General features: G+C 39.5%; 1 protein-coding gene across 2 annotated transcripts in view; it reads right to left on the bottom strand.

Annotated features, from left to right (window-relative positions):
- The window catches only part of Ints4 (integrator complex subunit 4), a 102,219-nt gene that overhangs the window by 51,818 nt on the left and 28,661 nt on the right, over positions 1-21,740 (bottom strand). For both annotated transcript variants that reach the window (XM_008844206.2, XM_029568852.1), the window contains exons 5-10: positions 13,288-13,473; positions 11,854-11,904; positions 10,528-10,616; positions 9,216-9,336; positions 4,521-4,592; positions 2,209-2,383 (exon numbers count right to left, since the gene is read on the bottom strand). In XM_008844206.2, the coding sequence (XP_008842428.1) occupies positions 2,209-2,383; positions 4,521-4,592; positions 9,216-9,336; positions 10,528-10,616; positions 11,854-11,904; positions 13,288-13,473 (694 nt within the window). The remainder of the gene's footprint in view (positions 1-2,208; positions 2,384-4,520; positions 4,593-9,215; positions 9,337-10,527; positions 10,617-11,853; positions 11,905-13,287; positions 13,474-21,740) is intronic.

The following is a 21,740-nucleotide window of genomic DNA, read 5'->3' as shown; positions in this document are numbered from 1 at the left end:
ATTGTGGATTCCTCCTTTTCATCAAAAGGAATTTTCTTCACAATAATAAGATTTAAATACAAAATTGTTGGTAATCAAAACTTAAGCCAGAGGGACTGGGAAGATGGTTCTGCTCTTGCAGAGGACCTGGGTTCCATTCCCAGCACCCACATGATGGCTAACAACCAGTCATTTCAGTTCCAGAAGATCCGAAACCCTCTTCTTGTCTCCTTGGGCACTTCATGCTTGGATTCACTCACATACATGCCAACAAAATACATAAAATAAAAATGTTTTTTCTTAAGAACCCAGGACAAAAAAGGAAATTTGCTAAGCCAGACCAGGTGGTATACACCATTAATCCCAGCACTCTGAAGTCACTGGCAGATGGATCTCTCTGAGTTCCATACTAGCCTGGTCTACATAATGAGTTCCAAGTCAGCCAGAGCTACATAGTGAGATGTGAGATGTGAGATCCTGTCTCAAAAAAAAAAAAAAAAAACAACCAAACAACAAAAAAATCCAAAGACTGATCCTAGTTTGATTCTAGTTTAGCTATTACGAGCTTTATGCATCACATCAAAGATAGAAAGGTGAACAAGACTGACTCCCAAAGCTTGCAAATGAAGAGCTAATTGTACTACAGAGTAACGAACACTATGATGGAAGAGCATGGGAAACAAAGGCATACAGTTCAAGTCAGTAAGTCCAGAGCCAGCTTTCGGAACAAATGACCCCAAAACAATACCTGAAAGAACTCTTACTCCAAAAGAAGAAGGCTCTTCTAGGCACAAGACCTACATGTATCTAAAACCATGTGAGACACTAGCTGAAGCTGACAGCCAAAGAAATAAGGCACCATTCATTCACAGCACTATTCCACTAAACCCCAATTTACCCAGCATTTTATAACTATGGTTAAAAGAAAAAGGCTGCTATACCTGATACCTAAAGTCTACTCATTTTCCAAACTGAAGATCCTTTATTAAATCACAGTGTTTGGCTGGGAGTGTAGCTCAACGTTAGAGTGTGTGCTTGACACACTCAGGTCCCTGGGTTCAATCCCTGACATAATCATCCCCCCAGAAGTGATACACTAGAAACTAAACCACATAAACATTAATAATGAAGAAATTCAACTACAGAAACCAAAGAATGCAAGACTGCTGACAGAAACATAATATCATAGGTTTCGGCTGCTTATCTTAGGGTAAAACAGGTTTTGGTAACTGGGTTTCTATATTATCTAAAACTACTTAAATTGCAATTCATGCTTTAAGTGCATAGAAAATTAAAAAGAAAAAAAAAAAAAAACAGAGTTAGCTTTAATTCTATATGCAGCTAGCATTCTGTACCCATACATTTAACCAACCATGAATTGACAGGATTTGGAAGCTAGACATGGTGGTGCACAGTGAGATCACAGGTTTGAGGATGTCAAGTGTGCAGTTAATCTAGATTACACAGGGAGACTCTATCTCAAAAGAAAAACAAACAAAATAATGATAATATAACACTTTTTGTCTTTGTAAGCTCTATTCTAAGGTAATTTATTTATATATATATTTATATTTATATATATATATATATTTGTTGAGACAGTAGCCCAGGCTGGCTCTGAACACACTATATATAGCTGATGATGACCTTGAATTTCTGATCCTCCTACCTCCACCTCCAGAATCCTAGCATTACAGGATGGTACCACCATTCCCTATTTCTAAAATAATTAAAACTTTTAAAATTATTGGATGTGTGTATGCATTATGCTTTATGTGAATAGAATCTCATTTGATTCTCATAACTCAGATGCTTACTATTGTCCCCAATTTATGGAAATGTTGAAATTTTAACTTAACTATTGTATCATATGGCTTGGGCCTTAACCTCTTCTGTTTGTAAAATAAGAACCATAATAGGTACTTCATAGAGTAGCTGCAAGGGCTAAATGAGAAGATGCATTTTAAAAATTTCATATTAGAGTTTGTGTGTGTGCATGTGTGAGTTCCGTGTGCTGAGGTCAGAGGACAACTTTATGGAGTCAATTCTGTCCTTCCACCTTTGACGTAGGTTTCAGAGATCGAGCTCAGGTTACCAGGCTAATGAGGCAAGTGTCTTTGCTTGCTGAGAAATCTTACTGGCCAAGAAGATGCAGTTTTATCTCCCTGTCCGATGCCTGGCACAGAGCAAGGTAAGAGAATACTATGAGCACTACTCAGTTGTACTCACCATACATCTCGTCTTCCAGCCCATGAACAAAAGCTCCACAAGCTCCCGACTCTATCAAGTTCACGGCCCCTGTATCTATTTCTTCTTTGGGAGCATCATCTCCCCATTTCCTGCCGCTGGAAAACTCCCCCGAACTGTAAAGTTCCTTGGCACGCTCATGTGCAGTGCGCTTCCTCTGTAGAAGATGACAACAATTACTACTTGCAAGAGGTTCTTAGGGAATGCTAAGGTGCACTTCAAGAATGTGAGGAGGTAGGCAATAAAAGCACCTCAGAGGTTACTCAACAATTCAGAGTGGAGAAACCCATATTCGACTTGAGACAAAAGACCCACAAGTCTGTAAGAGTTTTCAGTAACCCATCTGAAGTGTGGATTGGATGGGTGGCTACATCTGCAATTAAAATATAGGAAAAGGAGAGCCAGAGAGGCAGACAGCAGCCCAAATACTGCCTTGAGTAGATAATAGACCAAGTCTAGAAAACAACCTTTTCAATCTCATTAGAAAAATGTCTCTCTATAGCAACAATGTGCTCTATTTCAGCAAAGTGTGTTGCCAAGTAACCTCCTGGTAGATGACCTAGGGGTAAACATACTGGTCAGAAAAAGAACCCACAATTCATGGATGATCATGTCAGAAGCATAAATGAATTAAAGTATCTGGTCTATAAAGATGTGGGTCACATCCTACAACAAAACCTCTACCTTGCAACATGCCTTGAGAGAACTGTTGCACTACTCATCTCTTCCCATTCACCACGATCACTTCCTTCCTTATACTTCCACCTAGTGTACCAAAACATTGTTAAATACCAACTCAAATCAAGGAACGCTTTAAAGCACTGTTCATGATAACACTTATATCAACTCCATAATCATTCTGAATGATTTTTTGGGGGGGGGGTCTTTTTGAGATAGGGTCTCCCTATAGCCCCAGCTGTCCTGGAACTCACTATGTAGACCAGGCTGGCCTTGAACTCACAGAGATCTGCCTGCCTCTGCCTCCCCAGTGCTGGGATTAAAGGCGTGCGCCACCACACCCGGCTTCTGAATGATATTTTATGGAATAATTAAAAAACAAAGGGGGGGGGCTGGAGGGATGGCTCTGTGATTAAGAGCACTGGTTGCTTTCCAAAGAACCTGAGTTCCATTCCCAGAACCCACACGGCAGCTCACAACTGTCTGTAACTCCAGTTCCAGGGGATCCAATGCCCTCTTCTGGGCTCCATGGGCATTGCACACACAGGCACACTTACATAGATGGATACAAAACACTTATACACACATAAAATAAAAATATATTTTTAAAAAAGGGCCACTGTGCACAAAAAAGTATTCTTTATGTGATTTACAGTGGCATAAAAAATTAAGAGAATCTACAAGTCTAACAGGAAAAAATTAAAGAGTAATGGACATCTACTCAACAGTGTGCAACTTCTAAAATACTAAGCATAAATCTGGCAATATGAAAAAAGTGTGTGATGCAGTGGTAAATATAAAAAATAGGCTACAAAATTATCTACATACAATGATTTAATATTTAAAACACATGTAAAAAAAGCTAGGAAAAATACACCAAAATCATCAGTCACTGGGAATATGATTAAGTAATTTCCTCCTGTATTTATCAAAAATTCTATAATTCTGCCAGGCATGGTGGCACACACCTTTAATCCCAGAACTCAAGAGGTGGAGGCAGGTGGATCTCTGTAAGTTTGAGGCTAGCCTGGTCTACATAGCAAGTTCTAGGCCAGTTGGGGCTACTGGGAGACCCTGTCTCAAAAACACCAAAAAACAAACAACAAATTCTATAATTCTATTATAAATTTATAATTAAAAATTAAGGTGGTGACAATGAATTGCACATATTATTTTTGAGTCACATTTGATCCTGCTGACCATGTTAAAGAACCATCACAGTCAAAGCCTAAGGCATTCCACCAGAGGCGTTATGTTACTATCCAAGGAAAGGATTCCCTCACTCTTCCATGGGATCTATACCTGAATAGGAGTCCTACCATGTGACACATCACACAAAATAAGACCAGACTTCTGCAGTTTCTAATACACAGGAAGCAATCTTACCTCTTCTTTGTTTAACACAATCACTGCAAAGTATCCATTGGAATATGACATTTAATGAGGCAGCTTATAATCTGGTTCAAGTTACTATGATTTTGAATTAAAATGTAATCTAGTAACCCTATATTAATTTAACAAATGCATGGACTGCTAAATTAAATCAACACAACTCACCATATAGCTACACTGATGTTGATTATAGAAACCCAGTTTAAACAAAGAATTCAAGTTACCCTCAGATCTGACATCAGCTTCTTGTCAAGGGTCTGCTCCAAAAAATGAGAACTGACTTGCTCCATAGAGCCCTGTAAAAAGAAAGAATCCAGAGCATATTAAACAATTCTTATGATTCGAACATCACCATAACATCCAAAGTTTATAATCAAATGTATAAAGACAACATTGTTCTGAAGAGCTAAGATGACTATAGGTTCTAAATCATCAGGAACATAATAAACACATCAGCAATAGCAGTAGATGCTATGGTAACACCTAAGTAGAACTTACTCTGTTCTAAGAGCCCTGTACAATCTCAACACAATTAATCTTCATTAGAATGCTATGAATAAATACCATTATTACTTCTATTTTATACATGGGGGCCCAAAAAGATTAATAACTTCCAGAGCTGGAATATAAACCTAGACTACAGAATTCCTTTTCAACCATTATTCTCCACTGTCTTTCTTTCTTGTTCTTTTGTGTGTGTGTCTTTTTGGGTTGTGAGCCTGAGCCTTTAACAGCTATGTCAACTCTCCAGTCCTCTTGTTCATTTTTTTTGAGATAGGGTCTCATGTAGCCCAGGCTGGCCTTGAACTCTCCATGGTAATCCTGCTTCATCCCCTCAAGTGCTGGGATAACAAGTGAGTCATCACGTCTGGCTAAGAATGTAACTTTAATATGTTCATTTTAGATGAGAATTGAAGCTGAGAGATTAGTTTGTCTGCTTTAAAAAAAGAACAAAGTTCATAGAACAAAGTTCATCTTGCAGCAGTGTGCTAAATGCACCAGAAAGCCATCAAAATGAAAGCAAAGATCAGCTTCTGTAATTCATACATAAATAAACATGGAAATGCTTATGCAGGCTTGGCTCTTTCTTCCCTGCCTGGCCTGAAACTCACTAGGCAAATCAGGTTGGCTTCAAACTATAACAATCCTCCAGCTTCTGTCTCCCCGGTGGTGGGATTACACATATGCACCACCACACCTGGCATGATCTCTAAACTTTCTCCATAGTTATACCACCAGCACTACTTGGCTTCTTTGCTGTCTCCCTGTTGCCTCAGTCTGCCTATAGACCAGACTGGCTTCAATCTCACAGAGATTCTTCTGCCTCTGCCTCTCAAGTGCTGAGATTAAAGGCATGTGCCACCACACCCAGCAAACTACTTGGCTTTTTAAAGGGTACCTCCCCTCCACCAAGAACAAACATTCTAATGACTTCACAGTAAATTAGTCTAACTATAGTTCCCAACACCCCCCTCCAATGCCTTCAGCTGAGTTCTCTCCTAACACAATAGCACAAAAAAGGTACTATTCAAATCAGGGCCTCAAAAAACTTCATTATCATTTGCAATAAATTTTCATTTTCATCTAAAAATAGCTGAAGCTTTCCATTTTAAATCCACAAATGCCAAGCACTCAGTCATCCACTTGAAAAATGGATGGATTTAGGTGATGTCATGGAGACAGACTAATATGAACTGATGACTCAATGGATAAAGGACATATTAAAAAGAATTCCCAGGACCAGTGAGATGGATCAGTGGGCAAAGGCACTTGCCATGCAAGCCTGGTGACCTGAGTTCGATCTCTGGAACTCCCATAAAGGAGAGAACCAATTCCACAAAACTGTTCTTCCTTGGACCCACAATTTTTTTTCTCTCTCTCTCTCTCTCTCTCTCTCTCTCTCTCTCTCTCTCACACACACACACACACACACACACACACACACACACACACAAATCAAAACATGCAATTAAAAAAAAAGAATTTCCAGGGGCTGGAGAGATGGCTCAGCGGATAAGAGCACTGACTCCTCTTGCAAAGGACCCGGGTTCGAGTCCCAGCACCAACATAGTGGCTATGAACCATCCTTAACTCCAGTTCCAGGAGAATCTGACACCCTCTTCTGACTTCCGAGGCATTGCATGACATGGGTGCACTCACATACGTGCAGGCAATACACTCATATACAAAAAATAAAAATAATTAAAAAAAATTTTTTAAAGAATTTCCAAATATCTCTAGTCTATAACTTAGTAGATAATAGACTCATTCATGAAAATACAAGAGGAACACATTTGGGTAAAAAGATAATGGATTCATTATACAGTATACAAATCAGAAAAGGACTATCTACGTTATTGTCTACTTTAACCAGAACAAATCTCTTCAGATAAAATGGTACCTCACCAACTACATAACTACCACTACTTAATCTACATTTGTAACACTAAGAAAAGCATTTCATGAGAGAGCTTTATAATCTGTTTCTGAAACAAGATAGTTAACAAACAGTATCAAACATGCTTTCAAAGCAAAAGTTGCTCTTTTTTAAAAAATTTATTTATTATTTATACACACACACACACACACACACACACACACACACACACGTGATGTAAGTATGTGTGCACACTACAGTACATAGGTGGAGGCCAGAGGACAACTTTAGGGAGTTGTTTCTCTCCTTCCACCTTGATGTAGGTTTCAGGGATTGAACTCGGGTCACTGGGCTTTCAAGGTAAGTGGTTTTAACCAGATGAATCATCTCTCTGGCCAAGTCCTCTTTCTTTAGTCTAGCTTCTATCTAGTTAGGATATTAAAAGACATCAGAACACCAACAAGGATGGCTAGTCCAACAGATATAAAGCTGCCACTAACCAGGACATCTGCATTGCCTCAGGGAACACCAATCCTTGGCACATTTTGCAAGAACATAAACCTACAACTAACATCTAAAATAGATATAACCTCTAAGATCAAAGACTTAAATGCAGTTTAACTCCTACTAAATAAGAGAGATTCTATATACTATGAAGTCTTCATATTTAAAAAAAACTTACATCCTAGATAGAGAGCCAATATGCCCAGACCTGTCTTGTCTTCTTGAGTTTTATCTTGTCATACATTTTTCACATTGAACACTAAGGCCTGTCACCCACTATCTGTAGACTGGTATTATAGTCTGGCCTATGACATACACGATATGGTACTCCTTCTACATCTCTATTTTCTCTTTCCCTACTAGCTAGCTAGCTCATCCTCACACCTCAAAACTCAGTCATTTATGAGCCATCTCACTGAGCCGTCTCACTGGCCCTAATTTTGTGATTTTAAATCTAAATAGCTTCAAATTATTTACGTAATTGTGTTTGTATTCAGGAGTAATTAATGATTCAATCTTGATAATAATGGGAATTATAATTGCTACTAAATATATAAAATTTCTGGTCAACAAAACTAGGCTTTTTCAGTCATATATATGTATATACATATAGTGACAGATATAGTTATAGCTACTTTCTTATACAAAAATACATATGTTGCATGTATATGTACATACACTTATATGCCTATTTTCTGTAGCCCCAAAAGTTAATTTTTTAAAAATATTTTATTTAGCCGGGCATGGTGGCACGCCTGATACTTGGGAGGCAGAGGAAGGCGGATCTCTGTAAGTTCAAGGCCAGCCTGGTCTACATAGTGAGTTCCAGGACAGCTGGGGCTACAGGGAGACCCTGCTTAAAAAAGACCAAAAAAAAAATTTATTTATTATTTTTATTTTATGTGTATGAGTGTATTGCCTGCATGTATGTAAGTGCACCCGTGTTGTGCAATACCACGGAGGTCAGAAGAGGGCTTCGGATTCCCCTGGAACTAGAGTTAAGGATGGTTCGTAGCCACCATGTGGGTGCTGGGAATCGAACCCAGGTCCTCTGCAAGAGCAATCAGTGCTCTTAACTGCTGAGCCATCTCTCCAGCCCCCGCAAAAGCTAATTTTTAAAAACCAAACATGGAGCTGGAGAGATGGGTCAGTGGTTAAGAACACTGGATGCTCTTGTAGAGGACTCACATTCGATTCCTAGCATCCACATGGCAGCTAACAACCATCCTTAACTGCAGTTCTAGGGGATCCAACACTCTCTTCTGGCCTCTGCTGGCACTGTATGACATGGGTATAGTTACATACATGCAGGCAAAACACTCACACACAAAAATTTAAATTAAAAAAAAAATTTTTTTAGCTCTAGCTGACCTGAGCTTGCTACTAAACCACAGAGATCTACTTGCCTCTGCCTCCCAAGTGCTAGGATTAAAGGCATGTGCCATCATGCCAGGATTAAAACACCAAGAACACATGTTCCAAAACACAACCTTCTGCTGGGTGTGGTGGTGCACGCCTTTAATCCCAGCACTTGGGAGGCAGAGGCAGGCAGAATTCGAGGCCAACCTGGTTTGCCTAGTGAGTTCCAGGACAGCTGGGGCTACAGGGAGACCCTGTCTCAAAAAGGCGAAAAAAAAAAAAAAAATCAACTTTCTATCCATATAAACCAAATAATTTTCTTAATCTTTCAGAGCTTTGGTTTCATGTGAGAAATGGCCCCAAAACATCTCCCTTGCAGGGTTACTATAAAGAATAAATGAGAAGTAAAATTTTCAGGAGGTAACAGGTACTTGGTAAATGGTAGCAATTATTATTAGTCTCCTTTTTCTCTAAACATTGGTTGTCTCCTATGCTAACAAGTTTAAACAGGATTACCTTTGCAATTCTAATTCAAAAGAGTACTTTTCAAAGGAAAGCAAGTTATTTCTTTCTATACGGAAAAATTCTGGGTTTCTAAAAATAAGTCATACCTGACCCTATCTACAGTTTCTCAATGTTTGTAATAAGCAACGTGTTCACTAAAAAAAGTATAACTTACCAATAGCTTCGCAGCTTGAACTCGAACCACCCAGGAGCCATCACTGACCATATGACAAATCTTTCCAAATGCATCATCAACTAAGCGAATTTCTTCATTAGAAGAGGGGATTGGGACAATGCTAAATCAAAAAAAAAGGGGGGGGGGAAGAAACCACATGTGACAAACACTAGCCTGAGCCTGCAGGCAAAGAATGCTGAGAATGAATAATGCACATTCTGTTCAGGAAAGTCTAGAAGGAAAAATATGCATCAGGTTAAGTAAATCACTCTGGGAAAATGAACAGTGATTTTAGTTGCACTGAAAATTTTCAGTGTCTTGAATGAAAGTGTGTAACCTATCAAAGGTTCAAAGATTTATGAAGAAACCAAAAACTTGAGGGTGAAGCATAGTTCTGTGGTAGTGTGCTAGACCCCATTCAATTCTTGGCATCAAAATAAAAATAAATACCCGCCCCCAAACTATAACAGAGTATCTTACAGCCTTAAGTTTATTATCTTTTATAACTGAACTACAGAAATCTCAGGATAAATTAATATAAAATATACTTACAAATAAGGTGCTATGAAAATATTTGTAACCAGAGCTGGTGATATGGTTTAGTGGATAAAGGTATTTGCCACCAGGCCTGACAGCCTGAGTTCTATACCCAGAATATACATGAGGAAAGGAGAGAACTGAATCCTCCAAGCTGTGCTCTGACTTCCATATGTGCACCATAGTGCCCAAGGCCGTTCCCCCGACAGACAAATACATGTGAAAAATATATACATACATATATATACATATTTGGTCTTTTTTTGAGACAGGGTCTCCTTGTAGCCCCAGCTGTCCTGGAACTCACTATGTAGACCAGGTTGGCCTTGAACTCACAAAGATCCGCCGGCCTCTGCCTCCTAAGTGCTGGGATTAAAGACGTGTGCCACCACACCCGAGGATCATTACTCTCAAACTCACTTGATATCTTTTATCTGGCATTGAACTACACTAAAATTGATTCCAAACAATTTCAACGATACACACACACACACACACACACACACACACACACACAGCGCTGCAAAAAGCACTTGCGAGAAGTTCAGTCTCTTCAATTACAGATGAGGAATTGGGACCCAAAGAGTAAAGTACTTTCCCAAGGTACACAGAAAGTCCACAGCAGTCTGATTTTCATGACCTGTGCTTTCCCTCTATTCCACACTGCCTTCCAAAAAACTAACCAAAGTTTTTTCCTCCAGGTAGCTTTTTGTGTGGTGGAAGGAGAGAGAAATGACTTAGCAATGAACAAAGGTTAGCTTAAACCCACACTGACCTCTCAGGATAGAGTTGACTGACAACCCAAATAAGCTGGACTGCAGCACTGCGCACTTGTTCATAGTCATCAGACAACAATTTACAGGCCTGCAAAGAAGGATTGCGAGTGGGTCATCTGTGCCTCCCAGGTGATGCTCAAACACGAAGGCAGGGTGGCTAGAGAAGGCTACCAATCAAAACATTTCTGAATGTTCTTACCTTCCTAAACCTTTGCCCAGCAAAGGAATCTTGGCAATTGTAAGCTTCTCAGGCTGTATTCTAGCCATACAACCTCCCACTCCAAGTGGGAAGAACCACCACATACTGACAGATACCTAGAATAACGGCAAACCTAGCAAAGCCTGCTCAGAGCCCAGGGGACTACAAAAGGTGTTTACACATCAGTCACAGAGACACGGCTAAATATAATGTTCCACCAAGAGATAAAACCACTTATGGTAAGCTAACAAAATCCAATCTCTAAGTATAGATTTAGACCCCCTATCACTAGATTCACTCAGTTATTCTCCATGAAAAACGCTACTTTTTATGGCCTTTTGGTTAAGCTATCAGACAGCTTTCCCACAACTTCCTTATGCCATTTTTTTCTATTATTTTTTTTATTTTATGTGTATGAGGGTATTGCCTGCATGTATGTGAGTGCACCTGTATCATGCAATGCCATAGAGGTCAGAAGAGGGCTTCAGATTCCCCTGGAACTGGAGTTTAGGACCATTCGTAGCTACCATGAGGGTGCTGGGAATCGAACCCAGGTCCTCTGCAAGAGCAATCAGTGGTCTTAACTGCTGAGCCATCTCTCCACCCCCATTATGCCTTTTTTTACCAATACTACCTTCCTACACCATCTTTTCATATGATCCACGGTACTGGTCACCTTCCAGAAACACTCTAGTTTGCCAAGTGTGGTGCCTAGATTTGGCCTCACATATGGCCCACCCAAAGAGAAACAAACAAGGCTACCACTTGCCCTAATTATTATTTGTTTAGTACATGAACCTAAGGCCTTGTTTGTGTTAGGCAAGCATTTTACACTGAGTTACATCACAGTCCACTTTCCTTACTTCTAACATACTTCCTCATGCACTTTAACAGTCATACTGAGCCCCATAAGTCTTTCTACAAGTCTTTACATGTAATACCTCTGAATTACATATTCCACATTCTCTTTCTGAAAAGTATGTTTTAGATATGACTTCATATCCATCCAATTAACGTGGCCACTGTTAACCAGCTAAGCCTCATGTTTTCAAATTGTGAGAACCAGTGTGACACCCTCCCAGCTTCATGAAGCGCCTCCCTTCCAGGCAATAATTATTGAAGGTACCTGATTATAAATTGTTTGGTGTAATTTCAGTCCTCTTTCATGGAGCTGCAACTATATAAAAAAGAGAAAGCATTTGTGAGAAAGGTTAGTACTTGGCAACTCAACCACTTCTCCACACAATTCTCTGTATTTTCCCACATTATATCAGACCAACATGGTTACCTAAATATTTAACCAGAATCAGTGCTAGATAAATACAAAACCTGGTCGGTGTAACCATGCAAAACATTTGATAACTATTGGACTATTCCAAAGAAATATTAGAAAAATATGAAATATGATTTTAATAATGCTGGGCGTGGTGGGGCACACCTGTAGTCCCAGCACTTGGGAAGCAGAGGCAGGCGGATCTCTGTGAGTTCAAGGCCAGCCTGATCTACATAGTGAGTTCCAGGACAGCTGGGGCTACAGGGTGACCCTGCTCAAAAAGACCAAAAAAAAAGGGAAAAGAGAGTTGGGGGTATAGTTCAATAGCAGAGCACTTGTTTGGCATTTACAAAGCCCTGGGTTCAATCCTCAGAACTGGGGGTGGGAGGTGGAGGGGGTGGAAGGAGAAGAAACAAATGGCTAACACAACTTCCCCTAAAAATACTTTGCTTGGTAACCTTCATCTACATTTCTGAAACATTGGAGGTACAACCTATGCCTATTGTAACATAATACTAAGTCACATTCTTCCCTAATGGAACAAGCACCTGAAGGAGGGATCAGACTTGATACTATAACAGGTATAGACTGTACCTTCCAAGTTTCAGAAATAGAGATGAAAGCTCTCCCAAAGGAGCCCAAAAAAAAGCACATCTGTCATACAGGAGCCTGTGCCCTTCGGTTCTGTCAGGTCATCACCAACACCTTCCCAAAAGTGAGCCTCATAAGGTACACACTGGGGGGTTTCAGAATATATCCACAGCAGCACAATCCATAAACTTGAACAAAGATGAGGCAGGTATGGAGCTGAACCAGGTGTGGTGGTGCCCATCTGTAGTCTCAGGTATTCCATAGACTGCAGCAGGAGCATGGATGGCTCGAGCCTAAGAGTTTAAGGACCAGCCTAGGCACCATGATCTTGTTCATGAGATCTTCTCTTTCTTTTGGGGGAGTAGGATCCTGTCGTGATCTTTTTGGCTTTCTGTGAATGACAGGGTCTCACTATGACTTATTTTTACTTTATGTGTATGAATATGTTGCCTCCATGTGTCTAAGTGTACCCATGTCATGCAGTGCCTGCAGAGATAAGAAGAGGATGTCGGATCCCCTGGAACTGGAGTTAACAGACAGTTGTTAGCTACCATCTGGGTGCTGGGATTCAAACCCAGGTCCTCTGCAAGAAAGCAGTGCTCTTAACCGCTGACCCATCTCTTCAGTCTCAGCCAAGATCATATTTCTTAAAAGAAAAGAAACCTACCCCCAACTACTTTTCATAGTCATGTTTACCATGGCTTTTATAGCTGCTGTTCTGACACGTGGATCTTGGTCACTGAAATAATCCCCTATAATCTTCTGGACATCTCTGGCAGTTAAGCCTTCAGCATCTTTTGTGACACTTTTTTCCAAGGAGCCAAGATTGCCAAGTAATTGCAGGCATTTATTTCTTACACCATGGGAAGTATCTGTCAGGTGCTATAAAAAGAACAGAGGAAGTGAAGGGACATAGTTAAGACATCTTGAAAAACCAGAAACAAAAACACTGTATCGACCCTGGGGTCATAGACCCTAAGGATCATTTCATCACTACTTTCTCACAGTCTGTGTAGCATTACACTCCTCCCGAAACTTGAGTCTTTAAAATTAAATTGTTTAGAGCCAGGCGTGGTGGCAGCTCTATAGTCCCAGCACTTGGGAGGCAGAGGCACACGGATCTCTGTGAGTTCAAGGCCAGTCTGGTCTACATAGTGAGTTCCAGGACAGCTGGGGCTACAGGGAGACCCTGCTTCAAAAAGACAAAAAAACAAAAAAAAAAATAAAATTTTTAAATATATTTGTTTTTTTTTTTTTTTTGGCTCTGTGCGTCCTCTTTTTTTTTTTTTTTTTTTTTTTTTTAAAAAAAAAAAAAAAAAAAAAAAAAAAATTAAATTGTTTAATTACATCTGTTGTTGTTATTCTTGTGGCTCTGTGTGTATGCCACGGTGCACGTGTGAGGCCAGGGGACAACTTTGTGGAGCTGGTTCTCTCTCTACTTCATGTGGGCTCTGGGGATTGATCTCAGGTCACCAGGTTTTCACCACAAGGACTTTTACCCACTGAGCCATCTCACTGGCTCCCAAATCTGTGTCTTTAGAAAATAAGAGCTCCATTTTTTCATCTTTATATTTCCAACAGCCAGTACTTTGTCTTGTACAAAACAACTACTTTAGAATCTGCCTCAATATTTTACTTTCTATCAACTTTTAACACAAATAAAAAACGTACAAATTTTTAAAATCTTTAATAGTCATTGAGAAATTTGCAAAAAATTATGTTTACAGTTCAATGAACTTTCACAAATTGAATACATACATATATCAAGAACCTAGATACCAGATAAAGAAATAGAACATAACCAACACGTCAGGAACTGCCTTCAAGCCTCCTCCCAGCAACAACCCCTGCCACCTCCGTCATCATCATCATCATCATCAAAAATGGCCACACAGGGGGCTGGAGTCACAGATGGTTGTGAGTCATTATGTGGGTCCTGGGAACCGATGCCAGGTCCTCACAAGAGCAGCAAGTGCTCTTGACCACTGAGTCATCATCTCTTCAGCCCTTCAATTATGTTAGTTTAGTGCCCCTAAAATGAACTATTTACACAAGACAGAAACAGGCGCTAAAAAGAAATTTGGTGAATAAAATGGTACATAATTCTAGTGTTAAAATTTATTCTGAAATACATATTATATTGAAACAATACATAAAAATATACAGAAAACATTACAAAACAGTATTGCTCTCCTATCCTATAATGTGCTCTGATATTTGTACCATTTTGTTTTTTAAAAAACAAACCACCAGGTGTGGTGGCACATGCCTCTGATCCCAGCACTCAGGAGGCAAGGGCAAGTGGATCGCTATGAGATCAGTGCAGCCTAGTCTACCAGCGAGTTCCAGGCCAGCTAGGACTACTAAGAGACCCTGCCTCAAAAAAACAAAACAAAACAACAACAACAAAAAAAAAACTGAGCCAGCAAGATTGTTCAACAGGCAAAGGTACCTGCTGCCAAGCCTCACTACCTAAGTGTGATCCCCAGGATCCATATGGTAGGAGAGAACCCACTGGTTGTCCTCTGACCTCTACATTCGGTGCTGTGGCATGCATAAACCCACATACACACAAAATAAATGATAAATAAAGTGTGAAAAAAAAAACAACCAGCAATCAGGTCCCATGAAGTTGACTACATTACCTACTAATGTAGCATTATCCAGTCTGAAGACATTTGAATGGAGAAAGGTGAAGGGGACTTGAAATTTTTTTTTTTTTTAACCGAGTTTTACAGAGCTTTTCACGGAAACAGCTAGTTTTAAGACTGGGACAAAAATATGTGTATGAAGGGATTGGAGAGGTGGCATAACTGTTAAAAGTACTAGCTCCTCTTGCAGAGGACCCAGGTTTGATTCCCAGCACCGACATGGTGGTTAGCAACAATCTGTAACTCTAGTTCCAGGAGATCTGATGCCCTCTTCTGACCTCTACAGAAACTGCATGACATGACAGTGCACTTACATGCAGGCACTCATACACATAAAATAAAAATAATAAATTAAATTAAATTAAAAATATGTGTAAGAAGAGAGAGGGCTGGAGAGATGGCTCAGTGGTTAAGAGCATTGACTGCTCTTGCAGAGGACCGGGACTCGATTCCCAGCACCCACATGGCGGCTACGAACTATCCTTAACTCCAGTTCCAGGGGAATCCGAAGCCCTCTTCTGACCTCCCCATCACTGCACGACACAGGTGCACTCACTTACATGCAGGCAATAGACTCATACATATAAAATAAAAATAATAAATAAAAAATATGTATGTGTAAGAAGAACTTGGGATATCTTGTACTACAAAGCAAGGAAGATACTCTCTTTTATGGTATTTGGTTTTGTTTCCTGTTTTATTTTGGTTTCTTTTTGAATCAGGGTCTCCCTGTAGCCCCAGCTGGCCTGGAACTATGTACACCAGGCTGGTCTTGATCTCATAGAGATCCACCAGTCTTTGCCTCCTGAGTGCTGGGATTAAAGGTGTTCACCACCATGGCCCGGCATGTTGTTTTAATTTTATTTGTTACCATTGTGTGTTTGTATATGATGTGCACCTGTGAGTTTGGGTGCACATGTGTCACAGTATGCATGTGGAGGTCAAAAGACAACTTCCAGAAGTCAGTTCTCTCCCTCTGCAATGGGTTCTGGGGATAGAACTCAGGTCATCAGGCTTGCACAACAGCCGCTTTTACCTGATGAGCCATCTCATTTGCTCAAAGATACTTTAATATTTATATGACATCAAAAGAACACAATAAAAAAATACAAACTGTAGGCCACACAAGGCAATTATCCAATGAAATTTGCAGAAAAACAAAAGAAAGCATTGTTAAGAAACTGAAAGAAATTTAAGACTGTCCACGTGCAACATGTGGGTCTTTTTGGATTCTAATCTAAAACAAACCAAAGAATATATTCAGTGCAAGTAAGGAAACTTTAATACAAACTGATATGCAATTAAGGAATTACTGTTAATAACTATACCATAAATATTCTTTAAGTATACTATCAGTTAGAGATACTTACTGAAGTATTTATGTCAGAAATTTACTCCAAAATACATCCAACAAAAAGTGCGAGAAGAAAATAGATGAAAATAGATTACAAAGTTAACTGTAGGATTTACAGACAAAATTGGAAAGAAACCTGGATATGGTGGCACACGCCTAGTTTCCCCGCACTAAGAAGCTGAGGCAGGAGGATTACCATGAATTTAAGGCCAGCCTGGACTACCAAGTGAGGAAAAGTCAGTCAGGGCCACATGGCAAGACTCTATCTCAAAAACTGGAGGCTGGAGAAACAGCTCAGTGGTTAAGACACTGGCTATTCTTTTTTTTTTTTCTTGGCAGCAGCTCTTTTAATTTGAACACTTTAAGGGCATGCCTTCAGTACAGTTAAGAAACGGTTATACCTGCAGTCTGCTCAGCATAGAGTTCAAGGTCCACACTTGCAAAGTCCTCTGTTGGCTTATTTCCCAACAGGCACTATTACCTTTCAGAGCTGAGTTTGGCTGTGCTCTGTGTCTACTGAGTGGGTAGGAGGTGCAAGTTTTAGCACCTTGAAGGGAAAAATAAAGAACTTGATAATTCAATATATGGTTTTGTCTCTGGCTTTAGATCATCTTTTCATACCTGCCAATATAAGTTCTGGAAGGTAGCACAGTACCTGCTTACAAGTGACTGAGGGCCAATTAAAGGCCACATAGTAATGGTATGTTACAGCTAAGAGGTAAGCAGGTTAGACATACGAGAAAATGGGTCTATACAGTCTGAATACAGCACAGCAACACCTATGAAACTCAACTGATCTTTCCTCTGACAAGAATAAATCCCGCCTTCTAAATCAGATCTTATTCATGCATTAAAACAGATTTAAACATTTGTTTCCTACCTAGTAGTGCTGCAGTAGTCTTATTTCATACCACAAACAGGCTGTTAAAACTTAGTGTTTCCATTCTGTGCTTTTCTAGGATGTGTTTCTCAGTTGAGTGGGTGGATTCCAAAAGTTTGCATTTGCTACAGTACATACTCTAAGCAGTCTCCTAATGACATTAGCTACTCTCGTAGATGATCTAGGTTTGTTTCCCAGCAGCCACATGGCTGTTAACAACCATTTGTAACTCTGGTTCCATGGGATGAGACTCCTGGCCTCCACAGGCACTGCAAGCATATGATGCCCTTACATGCATGCAGGCAAAACACACACATAAAATACAAAAAAAAAAAAAAAAAAAAAAAAAAAAAAAAACCAAAGGTAATTGGAAATTTTAAATTATTCACAATTTGAAGTGTTTGGAAAAAAAGAAAGCTCGTTTCAGGCTGAAGCTCTGACTCACTGGTCAAGTCACTGGCCTTTCAGAGCTTCAGGTTCTCAGCTGCTTTACTTAACTTCCAGGTCTATCAAGAGGCTCAATTTAGGAATAATTTTTTTTAACTTGATATAGGCTGGGCATGGGGGCACATGCCTTTAATCCCAGCACACAGGAGGATGCAACTCAGGTGGATCTCTGTGAGGTCAGCCTGATTGACATAGAGAGTTCCAGGCCAGCCAGGGCTACAGAGTGACACCCTGTCTCAAAACAAAAACAAAAACAAAAAACTCACCACAATGAACAAACAAACACTTGATATACTACAAGCCATGGTACTAATATTAGTTATTGCTACTAACATCTAAAAATATAAAGAAAGTAGAAAGTTAATGCAGTTTCAGGAAACAATAGCTATATATACAACTACCCCAACAAGCTATCTGTAGACATTTCCTTCAAGCCCCAAATGTCTGGAACTTCTTATCTGTGAAGGAACTCAGATTTGAAATATGCATTACAAGCTTCCCTTTGCCTTTCTATTTGCCCCAGTACCCCATGTCTGTCACTCTGTTCCCTCTCTGATGTGGGCACTTGTCTTCAAGTACTCTGCTCCTGCTCTACTTCCACAACCCCTAATATCACAAGAATGACAGGGTTGGAACTCAGTGACAGAGCACCTACCTAGTTTTCAGGCTGTGGGCTCAATTCCTAGCACTAGAATGAATGAATGACTCAATTAATCAATCAACCAATCAATCAATCAATCAATCAAACAATCAATATTACTTTAATAGAATGACAGAATTAAATGATTGTGATGGTTAATAATGATTATCACCTTGACAGGATCTAGAACCTCCCAGGAGACAAACCTCTGGGCATGCCTGAGAGGGAGTTTCTAGACTGGATTAACTGAAGTGGAACGACCCATCCCTAACTGTGGGTGGCACTCCATGGGCTGGGGTCCTCGACTGAATACAAGGAGAATGCTAGCTGAGCAGCAGTCACCTCTCTCGGCTTCCTGAATGCAGATCCAATGTGACTACCTACCTCATGCTCCTGCCTCCTTGTCCCCCTCAGCATGATGAACTGTATCCACAAACTGTAAGCTGAAATAACCCCTTCCTTCCTTAAGTTGCTTTTGTCTAGTATTTTGTCATAGCAATGAGAAAAAGTAACAAACAGAATGATAAATGCCTGACAATATACAGACCACTTGATGGAAGAATTGATAAAACCCAAATTTCCTTACACTTAGCCAGTCCAGTATTCAAACAAGTTCATAACAAATAATGTCATGATTTTGAAAATGTTGTGAATGTTCAAACTTGGATGTTTGACATCTAAGTATTTAAAGATTTATCTTTATGTGTATGAATGTTTTGCTTGCATGTATATATGTATGTATATACACCACATGCATGCAGTGCCTGCAGAGGCCAGAAAAGGGCTTCAGATCTCCTGGATCTAGAGTTACAAACAGTTGTGAGCCAGTTGTGGAAACTAAACCCAGGTCCTCTGTGAGGGTAGTAAATACTTTAAACCACTGAGCCATCTTTCTAGCCCCATACCTAATTATTTTAGAAGCTCTACAATAACACTGTTTTCTTCCATTTTTCTTTTTTTTTCCTTTCTTCATTCCTTCTTTCCTTCCTTTCTTATTTCTTTATTTTTATTTTTGAGACAGGGTCTCATTATGTATCCCTGGCTGGCTTGGAACTCACTGTATAGACCTGGCTGGCTTGGAACTCACACAGGTCAGCCTGCCTCTGCCTTCCAAGTGCTGGGATTAAAGGCATGTACCATTAACTTCAGCAACAGTGTTTTCTTTACTTATATTTATACAGTTACTCCCAAGTATCAATTTTCTCCAACCATGAAGAATTCCTCAGCTTTATAACTAGTGCCAGATAAATACAATGATACTAAATCAGTAACCATTTGTGATTTGCCTTCTAGGTTGCCAATATCTTTTGCAAGTGGCATACTCAAACAAACATACCTAAAATGGAATAAACAGAAACACGTACCAAATAGCAAGCATAGTAAGGGTAACACTAAGAATAAGTAACAAATGTAGAGAAATAGAAAAAACTGTAATGAAAATTGTGGGGTTGGGTTTGAGTTACAAGCAGAGTAACTTATGATTTTCATCCCACAGACATAGACATAAACATATCCTTGAGCTCTGTGCACTGAAAGGACATGAAAGCAACAGCCCGGGAGCAAGGAGCACACCTAGCACCCAGCTCTTGGCTTCTAAATGACTCTCCACTGGGAGGAATCAGGGCTTCCTGTGGAGAGAAGCAGGTGCAGGACTAGAGCAGAGTACAACAGAGTCTGGAATAGGTACTGTACCCATCCTAAAAGTAACTATTTAAAGATCAGTAGAGACAGTTCAAAGGACACACATGATGTAGAGACTGAAGGAATATTCAAGGAAAGGAGGATTTTAATTCTTGTTAAAAAACTGGCAGTCACCCAGTGCTAGCCTATGGTCTTGCCCCGCTTTTTCTTTTTAATTTTTTTTGTACTGCAAAATGTACATCATTTATTCATATATAGACAAAAAAGCACAAATTCTACTAAATAGTTCAACATAAAAAAATATAGATGCCCTCAACTAGTTTTATAAGTACTTTCAAAAAGAGGGTAGAAATAAATGTAAGATTGGGCCATGTGATATAAAATAGTCATCTCTACATACACTTTAATTTCTGATTTTAACTCCATGTTTTTTTTTTTTTGGTCTTTTTGAGACAGGGTCTCCCTGTAGCCCCAGCTGGCCTGGAACTCACTATGTAGACCAGGCTGGCCTTGAACTCACAGAGATCCTCCTGCCTCTTGTGTGCTGGGATTAAAGGTATGTGCCACCACGCCCAGCTACGCACCTTTTTTTTTTTTTCAATTTGAGTTGAATGGACACCAAGCTAGGCACACAGTGAAAAATCTCTGTACAAGGTTACCAACAAGTTTGTCCATTGTAAAATAATTAAGATTTTTACACAACACATAAAACCCTTCATTTAGATTTTGTGTTTATAACCTAACAAACGACATTCCAGGCAACTTTACATTTTGACATAATACATCGATCATAATCAAAATTTCTTGGTCAGAATGCACAGGGAAAGATTTTAAAGAACAAACAAAAAGCAAATGGCTCCATACTAATAGAATGCAGGTGGATAGATGGGCTGTCACTGCTTATGGCCAACTCATACAGAGTTCCAAGCATGACATGAAACTAACTTACAAAGCTATCATTACAAGCGTCAGAGAAACCGTGCTCTATACCATTTGCATTTTGAAGCAGGAATAAAAAGTGTGGGCTTTTTAATTTTTGTGTTTTGTTTTTGTGTGGGATTTAAAAAAAATTTTTTTGTTTTGTTTTCATTTTTGGTTCAGCATAACTTGGAACATCTGAAAGCTTTTCAATCTAAATGTAGGGGAAAAACAGATAAGGCATTATTTTTTACACAAAACTAGCATTCCTAATAGTGCAAATGAACCTGGTGCCTCTTAAAATGGTGAGAGGCCATATGCTCACTAGATTAATTTAGGTTTTCTTTCTATGGCTTCACAAATTATCCATCTATAAATTCTACTCTTACTCAGAGCTGTTGCTGTAATCAAAAGATAGTTAGATAAGTGTCCAACCTTCTCCTGTTTCTAGCAAAAGGTTTATGCTCATATGCAAAACATTTAATTTTTAAATTACACTACAAATGAAAGTACAATTTAGATTCTTAAGAATCTTCCAACATATGTAGCAATAAGCTGACCTGGACACTAGTTTCAAAAGGAGCCCCATAGCTCAAAAATAGTCAATCTAAAACCTGG

This window comes from Nannospalax galili, unplaced genomic scaffold (genome assembly GCF_000622305.1).
Source record: "Nannospalax galili isolate Female #2095 unplaced genomic scaffold, S.galili_v1.0 scaffold278, whole genome shotgun sequence".
NCBI lineage: Eukaryota > Metazoa > Chordata > Mammalia > Rodentia > Spalacidae > Nannospalax > Nannospalax galili.
This window is presented reverse-complemented; position numbering and strand designations above follow the sequence as displayed.